The 9,820-nt window shown below is 38.8% G+C and overlaps 1 protein-coding gene across 1 annotated transcript; it reads left to right on the plus strand.

Moving 5' to 3' along the window:
* Positions 1-1,832: 1,832 nt before the first annotated feature.
* On the plus strand, positions 1,833-9,244 carry LOC103460964 (cysteine-rich secretory protein LCCL domain-containing 1-like; the record flags this gene model as incomplete). Its single annotated transcript, XM_008403274.1, has 13 exons — positions 1,833-1,951; positions 2,947-3,079; positions 3,160-3,275; positions 3,380-3,480; positions 3,571-3,765; positions 4,472-4,532; positions 4,616-4,682; positions 5,285-5,415; positions 5,558-5,601; positions 5,715-5,787; positions 5,878-5,953; positions 6,046-6,179; positions 8,315-9,244. Coding segments are annotated over 13 exons (1,302 nt in total), but the record flags the coding sequence as incomplete, so codon positions are not given.
* Positions 9,245-9,820: the final 576 nt, after the last annotated feature.

The raw sequence follows: 9,820 nt of genomic DNA on the forward strand, positions 1-9,820 counted from the left end.
ATAATGTTCACTAGAGAGTGAACATTATTATTCAGATGATGCAAACTACCATCATCTGAAGACGACCCTCTTTGAGTAAATAATGCTCCAACATCACATTTCTGCATCTACATGTCACACATTGCTGCCACAGAGGGAAAATTTGTGCAACTCAAAAGTTCAAACCAAATTTGTTAGTTTTAACACCAACTTGCCAGCGGGAGTCGAGATGGTCATTAGCCACGTAGCTTTAATTTCATGTATTTAAGTGCTAATGTTTGTTAATGTGTATTCACCCATTTTTAAAAATAATCTGGTATCAAAACATTTCATAGCAATGATTAAATGATAAGATTATGTAATCTCATCCTAAACTATGCAGACGCAATGTCTGCACTGAAGAAGATTCATGCATTTTGAATGGTTGACAATTCTGCCCTATATCTAGGGAATACTCACAGGCAAACAACATGGAGCACAGAGCATTTACCCCAAGACAATCTGGTGATCAATGAAAAATAATGAAGCAACAATTATTCTATTATTATTATTTATTGTTTACTCGGTTTTGATGGAGTAGCACACTTTTCATCTGTCTTCATTTCAATACACAGGCACTAGAGAGCACGTCATACTGTAGTTAAATTCATAGGCAGCACTTCATGTTTCACAAAATATTTCTAATTTCTTCATGTTTAGACAAACAAAATGTGTTTTTAGATACGGGGAAAAATGTGTCAAGTTGAGAAATTGGCGTGACAGCGGCTTTAAAATGCCAAAACAGATGTCAAAGCAGATGATAATGCTGACATTTCAGTCAGCGCACCGCAAATAGAGGTCGTGTCAGGGCAGTGCGGTTTTGAGTTGAACAAATTCTCCTTATTGCTTTAACCAACACTCAGCAAGTCATTATAAAGCATGGAACAGCTCGACCTTATAGGCAACTTTAAATGGCATCATCAGCTGTGATCTGCTTCCTGCAGGGATACAGGCCATCAGTTAGCATTTGGTGGTTCTGCATTCTACGGGCTTGGTATTTACGTCAGCTGTGTCAGCTATTAATTTCAGAGCAGGCTTAAAAACACATTTTTGACACCTTTTACTATTTTTTTTAACATTACATACACATGCACACACTCTTGTTGATTTTACAAACACAAGTCACCCTGAATGTGAACAAAAATCATTTCAGACATATTTTTTATAAATGTATCTGTATTTGCTAATATTTAGCATTTTGGACAGAGTAGCTTGTCAACAAATAAGCAATTTTCCCTTAAAGTATATTCCGATTTTGACTCTGATTAGAGGAACATACTGTTCTTCAGAGAAATTTGGCAATATTTTTCTTTTTTTTTTTATTAGAACATGGAGTAGCTGCATGGGGGTTCTCTTCGCATTCCCAGAACTTGACACAGTGTGTAAATCGCAAAGCAGTAAAACGAAAGAAATGCTCCAGAATTCTTTTTTTATTTTTTTTATTTTTAATTAATTTAGAAACAATTCAGAGGAGGCCTGTTGAGGGTGAAATTGCTGGTTAGCAGAAATAAAGTGAATAAATCTCCACATTGACATCAGTTTTAAGATACAGCTAACGTGAAGATGATGAAGCTACTTAGCACTTCATCATATGGATTTAGCACATCACTGCCCACAGAAAAAAGCACATATGGCTGTAAATGTCTTTGCTCATTACCAGCTCTCTAACTTGACATTGATAAACCTCATGTTCTATCATCAGCTCTCTGTCTAATTGGCTTTGGATAACATTTTGTCAACTTTCCAGCTTTTATTCCAAAAATATTCTGCAAACTTATGCTATTTGTTATTGTCTGTCTTGTCCCTCTGGTCAGGTGTGGGACACGGAACTGGAACGTACTGCTGAGGAGTGGGCAGAGACCTGCCTGTGGGAGCATGGTCCTGCGGGCTTACTCCCACAGATCGGGCAGAACCTGGGTGTGCATTGGGGAAGGTAAATAATCTTATTCAATAAAAAGTTAGAATCTTCTTAACAAGTTAGCAACTTTTTCTGTTTTTTTTCTTTCTTTGCCATTTCTCCAGAGGAGGCATTACAAATATAATGGGTTTTCCTGATTACACTGAAAACATTGACATTTCTTCTTTCACAGTATAGACAGTATATGACATAATGCTGTCTTACTTCAGAGTAGCTCCTTGTTTGTCCAATGTACAGCACAAATTACTGGGTTCACAAAAATTAAGTGAGTCTTTTTTTTAATTATTTTAACAAGTTTTTAGTGTAAAATCTGTCAAAGAAGAACTATTCGCTTTAGGTTTGACCAGTTTAAATGATCATTTCATTTTCTGACACAAAAGGATCCCTGTGCGAGTCTAAATACTGACTTATTATTGTGGGAGAAAGTCTTCCCTGTCCCAGCCAATAGGCCACAGGGGCATATACAAAACAACTGCTGACATTGTTTACCCATTGTGGACGAGTACCTGACCCCACGCCGCAGCCCAATAGATTTACACAGCACAGACTCTCACTTGGTTCTGTTTTTCCATTTGCTTACTCGCACCCCTTTCAAAAAAAATCTCTAGAAACGTCAGTGCCTCACATAAGAAAATCTTGTTTTTGCATCTCATCAGTTCAACTCACCGTCAAGATGCTTAATTTTAATCAAATTATCCTTCAGCTCCTGGTTCCATGCTTGTGGCCTTGGTAACGTAGCCGCGCTAACCAATTAGAGCCATCATAACAGTAGTGCCTAAATTGGCGTGTTTATCAGTGGTTGACAATTATACATGGTGGAGGTGTATTACTCAGAGCAATGTTTTTCCTTGCTAAGCTAGCAAGTGTATTTAATTAATCATTACAACTTTGAGTATGTGTACTTTATGGAACTCTTTTGCTTCTTGTCCTTGGACTCACTGCAAGACAGAGATCACAGTTTTGGTTTTTGTTAGCTTTGTGCGACTTGTAATACTCACTGCCGTTATTAGGTATCGGCCCCCTACGTCCCATGTGCAGGCCTGGTACGATGAAGTGAAAGATTACTCCTTCCCTTATCCTCAAGAGTGTAATCCCTACTGCCCGTTCAAATGCTCCGGACCTGTTTGCACCCATTACACACAGGTAAAAAAAAAAACTACCTGACTTAACTTATTTGTGTCAGCTGTTTTTGTTGTGTAGTGAGCTGTATCATCATTTTGTAGCTGGTCTGGGCCACGAGCAGCCGGATTGGCTGTGCCATCAACCTCTGCTACAACATGAATGTGTGGGGACAAATTTGGGAGAAAGCTGTATATCTGGTCTGCAACTATTCACCAAAGTAAGTACAGCAGAATAAAGTCATGTTAGGAAATTTAAATAAAAATAAGAAACATGTTTCATTTACAATGTTTGAGCAGTTTTACTGAATGTCGATTATAACAGGGGGAATTGGTGGGGACATTCCCCCTACAAACACGGGACTCCATGCTCTTCTTGTCCTCCAAGCTACGGAGGAGGATGCAAGGATAATCTTTGCTACAAAGGTATACTACGAGTCACACTGGAAAAAGGCAAAGAACCCAGACAAAAGTGAAATGAAAAGACCCATCGTTCCCCTGTTTCTGTGTCTCCAGTTGAAGATGACAGATCTAACCCACCGCTGGAGGAAACAGAGGAGAGCAACTTTATTGAGCCAGAGGGCCCTCGAGGAACGAAACCCTGGTCTCGGGCCTCCAAGCCCGCACCTCCCAGCCTCCCTGCCCCGGCCCCTGCTGAGCCCCCCACAGAGGACCTGCAGAAGAATGAAGTGGTCAACATTCAGCAGATGTGTAAGTTGCCATTTAACTGTTTGTTCTGGATCAAGTTTCAACTTAAATTCGGGGGCTTTTGGACTTGGTTTAAGGGGTGGGACCAGCCGATCTGGGAAGTGCAGTACGGTATGTACTATAAAGAAAGAGGTCTGGAAGCTGGGTTAGAACCAGAGAATCAGATTTGTGTGTGTGTGGAAGCAGCGGAATTGGATTATAGAAAGAAAACAGATCATAACTGAACAATGCTTGCTTTACTTACAGTTTATGTAAGATTTCTTTGATGCTTTGTAGCCTTTACTTGTTATCCACTTGATCGACTCTGACAGTCTGTAAACCCGGCCCAATACTGCAAGTCACTCTTTGGAGGAGGGGGTCTTTATTTTAGCGTGATCCCCTGAGGACGTGTTTGTTTTTGGCTTGCTGAGCGGGAGTGAAAGGGGCTCGCTGTGGTTTTTGAACGGCTTCCTCCCTGCAGTGCAAGGGCCCTAAGAGATGTAAGATGAGACACTTCCTCTATTATTGCTGACCACCCTGAAATATGTTGTGGCGTTTTTTTTTTGTTGTGTGTGTTTTGTTCTGGAAGCAATGCACCAATCCCTTTCCCTTGGGTTTCTCTCAGCCTGGGATTTTCAAGTCTAGTTATACTCAATTTAAGGACAGATGACTTATGGATGCAGTTTTGTGCAGGAGCGTTTTCTGAGAAGTTACAATGTTTGCGTTTCAGCTCAGCTCGTCACCTGTGACACCAAGCTGCGAGATCAGTGCAAAGGAACGACGTGTAATAGGTAAAACGGAGATCAAACAGTGACGCATAAAGAGGAACGAACAGTGTTTTTAAACTATGGCTTTTTTCCATGTCGGCGTACAGGTACGAGTGTCCAGCTGGATGCCTGGATGCAGCAGGAAGAGTGGTTGGAACAGTGTACTATGAAATGGTGGGTAAACAGGTTGATATGCAATTTTAAAGTCTAAACCATGCTAAGATCAAAGTTTGCAATATTTTTGCCTGAATACCAATCAAGTCTTCGTGAAGGTATTTTGTTGCCAACATAAACCTTGTGATAATGTATAATTTTGCTATGAAATAAGCCTGCTGGCCTTTTTCCACTTGAGTCTGCTCATCATGGCTCGATTATGCTCTACTGGCTTTATAATGCCTAAGTGTCGTCTGCTGTATGAAGTGATGGGACACATGTTGACCAAAACAAATATTTGAATCAACAACAAAAAACATGTAGTTAGTCTTTCTGTCATTAGGTACCAATTTTAGCTTGGTCAGTCAACTTTTAGAAAGGTCAAAAAGTAGATCGAAGAAAACTTTTATCTACTTTTTAAGAAGATGCCACTGTTTGAGAAAAAACAGCACAATAAACAGACCGTGTAATATTTATTAACAAGAATAATTGTTGCAGAAAGAAAGAAATAATTAGCCAAACACAAACTTCCTACATTTTTTTCTACCACTGTTTGAAAACTTTTGTAAGGTCTAACTGCTGTGTCAGCAAAACGTACACAAAAATATCTCTGGTTTGTGCAGCAATCGAGTGTGTGCAGAGCCGGTCTGCACGCCGGTGTCATAGATAACGACGGGGGCTGGTTGGACGTGACAAGACAAGGCAGAAAGAACTATTTCATCAAATCCAACAAGAACGGAGTCCAGTCTCTCGGGTGAGGCGGTGATTTTAGAAACAAAATTGCCATTTATATATGTAGCACACCTGAGATACTCGGTAGTGACCTCATTACGATCCAATCGAAGCTGAAGGGAAAAGAGGAAATCTAATGGGGTGCTATGCCTTTCCTTTGGCAGAAAATATCACAGTGCAAACTCCTTCACAGTTTCCAGAGTGGCAGGTAAGTCCGAGAGTGTGACACACTATATGTGTATTATATTGCTCATTATAATGTGTGCTGCTGCATCAATATTTCTCGACATTTTCTGTGTGTGCTTTTTTTTATATATATAGTTAAAGCCATTACTTGTGAAACCACAGTTGAACAACTGTGTCCATATGAAAAGCCTTCGAGACACTGTCCCAGGTTTGAACTTTTACTGTTTGACCACCAAAAACATTTTTAACTTTTGGTTTCCAGTATTGTTCTCAAATCCTGAAATGATTTTATTTTTAGATTATATTGCCCAAGGAACTGTTTAGAGGAGAACCCTCGCCTGTCCAGAGTCATTGGTACCAAAATATACTCCGACGTGAGTTCCTGTTTTTTTTTAAAGATGTGCAAAAGCCGACCTTCCACAAAGTTTTAGTTCACCGTCCTTTTTCTTCTTACTGGTCATTGTAGAAGTCCAGCGCATGTCGGGCAGCTGTCCATGCCGGAGTCATCAGGAACGGGTTGGGTGGATACATAGACGTGATGCCAGTGGACAAGCGGAATCACTATGTTTCCTCATACCAAAATGGGATTTTCTCTGAGAGGTATGGCAGGAATTACACTACACATTATATGTGTAGTGTGTAGACAAATGTGCATATGTGTGTGTGTAGGTATGTGCATTTTCATTTGGAGATTTTGTCCTCATGACGTTAAACTGCATGCTTTATTATTTCACAACATATCATTTTTACTTGCTATGGATTATGATCATTCCAAATATTTTGAAAACCAATAGAAGGGTGACATTTATATTTTCAGGATTTGCATACTTACTGGAATTTGCTCTTCAAACAGACACCTAATTTAACAAGTGGAGTTTTACTGTAGCAGCATCCAGAGTGATGGCAAAAACCCAATGTAAGGAATTACAGTCGACGTGGTCTCGGTTATTGGATTGAATGAACGGTTCCCAGGTGGAGAGAAATTCAAACACTCTTTCCTCTTTGAGGCCCTAATATTTCCATTGATACAGACACTTTATTAAAACTCTGATACAGGGTGCCTCGGAGGGCAATTAGCATGATTTGAATTGAACATAATTAAAAGCTGGGCAATTATTGTTGAGAAGATGAGTGTAGCATCTTCATGTGTCTCTGAGTGAGAGTTCCCTTAATTGTTTTTTGTTAGTTTTGAGAAAACAGTCAGCATTACCTGAGCAAGACAACATCCTTTAAGTAATCATCCCACAACCTGAAAATGCCACTATTTTAAATTTGTAATGACAAAGCTTTTGAAGTTTTGAGCACATTTGCTAAAACACATTTGTCACCACTTATGAGAAAACCCTCATTGCAAGATGCTGTTTAACAACAAAGCATTTCCTCCGTCTTGGGACTTGATGTCGCCCAAAAATGGAAAATAATGGATAATGGATTTCATTTTTTTCATGGAAAAAATGAAATCTAAAGCATTTCTTTCAGTCTTCACCAAGGGTAAAGTGATAATAATTGTCTCTAGATTGTTTTTCAGTGCTGTGGAGATCTTGCTCGAGCGTCATATTTTTTTTTCTCACGCAGTCCTCAGAAACAGACGGTTATGCGGTTAGAGCAGCAATAAAGTGTTGGGAAAATTGCAGCTGCTTAAAATGTAGAATCTGAGGTGAATCATTCATCAACTCATCAAGTTTTTTTTGTTTTGCAGCTTCACACTTTGTTCATTCCCAGACCTACCTGGAATGTTTGTTGTCAAAAAGCACCAACTTAGTTTTATCTGACCTCTAAACATGCTGGTCATCACCCCAGTTCAAGTTCCATTAAGCAAACTTCGCACATTGTTTTGGTTTGTGATGGTGGGAACGAAAAAGTTTTTCTGGAGGTGTATTGCCTTCGAAGTGTGTTATGGAATTGAACGTGCCACTCTGAGAGTTTTGGATTTATTTAACAGATCTTAATTTTTGCTCAGACTATAGAAATGACCAAATATAGGGAGCAACTATTTCTGAATAATAAAGATCAATACTTTGCCAATACTTCAACAGCAGACTCTCTTGTGTTGCATATTTTGATGAGCGACTCAAATAAGTAAGGCTCTGACATGTGGCATTTCTACCCTAAGGTTTTAATTAACTACTCATTAGAAGTTACTCTGATTAACTGAAAAATGTAAATAACAATATAAATATTCTGCAGTTGCATTTATTATGTAGCAGTTGCCAAGGTGAGAATTAGAGTGCCATTGGTGATTTAGTAAGAAAAAGAATATTACCAACTAAGTAAATGTATTCAAATTAAATAATTGGATTTTTCAAAAATATATGTAACAGATTATGCTACAAAATAATTAGATTTTTTCTTATCTTTACTTGTAATGAGAATAAACCTCTCATTTTTGGGATGTATTCATGCCCATTTGAAAGAAAATGAACTAATTGGTTTGTATGATGGTTGATGGAAAGTTAAGAAGCCCAAGCCAAGCTAGTGCTCACATAATTCAAATGTCAGCAGTGGTTACGAACTCTCCCCTGGATGTTTTTTTGTATAAATGGCGATCCATCCGTGAGGTAACTTTTTTTTTGCCGACCTTGTAATCATAATTTTAGACACTTACCAACCATACCAACCATACCATACCAACTGTGGTTGAATGGTCCTATCAATTATGTCTAGGTGAATGTTTGAAGAGAGAAAAAAAACACAGCACCAAGACTGATTACTCTTGTCCCACTCTTCCCCTGCAGCCTTCAAAACCCTCCTGGAGGGAAGGCATTCCGGATCTTCTCTGTGATCTGAGCGGCAAAGGAGGCGGCTTAACCAAACCATTCGAGGCACTTGGGAGCTTTTGACGAGACAAAAATCGAGCCACGTTATCAGAACGCAATCGCTGAAATCATTCAGGCTCTGCCGTGTTTCAAGGGTGAGAGGTTGCTACCATTGACAACGCAAACCCAGGACAGAAAAAAAAAACTTAAAAAGATCCCACCTCTTTAAAATTTTGTTTTTCTTTGATGGTAAATTGTAAATATAGCTGATGTTTTGCTGTACATATTTGTACATATTTTTTTTTTATTTCCATTGCATCATTGACTTACCTGTTTACCAAGTACAGTATCTTTGTCTAAATATGGATTTTAAACATGCTCAATCATAATGGCACATACAAGAGAAATCATATTTTATTATTTTATGTACAGCATAGTTTTATTGGTGCTTTGGAGCAGTTCTCTTGGTAGTTTTTTAATGAAGGGAAAATTGATATGCATTATTTTTTGTACATATTTATGCAATGTATCAATATAACTTGTAATGGATGCTGCTGAATGTGTTGTGTGTTGTTTTCTCCCACCTGGCTGCTTTTGTTTTTATTTTCCAGAATAAGGAACTTAAGCTAAGATTTCCTGCAGGTCAGGACGTCCACCCAACCCACATAGTGGTCTTCTGCTCATCAAAATATTTGTTTCTATATGCTGCATTTCCTTTGACAGGACTCTTAATAAAATCAGAAATAAAGCAATGTAACAGTTTTTGCAGTTTGAGCTGTAACAGTCACAGCAGTTACCCCTACTGTTATCGATCACGTTGTACATGCATCAAAACGTACACATTTTTTTCCTCTGGAAGAACAATAAGGTTTTATTTTCAATAAAACATACGGAATAATGTTAAACCTCGATCATATGTTTGCATTAAAAGTATTCACAACCCTTTCTACATTCTTGTGCCCAGACCATCAGCAGGGCAAAATCGTAAAGGAAAAGGAAAATGACTCCTCAGTTTCAAAATGTTTTGCAAACATTTGTTGTCAATATGTTGTCAACATACTCTCAGCTGGATTTAGGTTTGAACTTTGAACTTTGACTAAGCCATTCTAACACATGGCTATGTTGCCAACTAAATTATTACCTTGCAGCTCTGGTTGCATATTTTGGGTTGTTACTCTGCTAGAAATTCAACCAGGTTTATGGGCTTTTCTCTTTCTGTTAAAGTAAAGCATCCCCACAGCATAATGCTGCCACCACTATGTGTCACTGTGGGAATGGTGTTTTCACGGTGAGGTTAGCCTCCTCCACACATTTGCCCTGTAACCTACTTTACATTTGGAAACTTTACTGCTTCATCTGAACAATGCTCTTTCTGTCACATTTCCATGTAAAAAGGTTTGTGGAGTTTATAGCTACTAGTTGTAACGTTGACAGATTGCCCACTCTGAGCTGCGGATCTCTGCATCTTCTCCAAAGTTACCATGG

This window comes from Poecilia reticulata, unplaced genomic scaffold (genome assembly GCF_000633615.1).
Source record: "Poecilia reticulata strain Guanapo unplaced genomic scaffold, Guppy_female_1.0+MT scaffold_398, whole genome shotgun sequence".
Taxonomy (NCBI): Eukaryota; Metazoa; Chordata; class Actinopteri; order Cyprinodontiformes; family Poeciliidae; genus Poecilia; species Poecilia reticulata.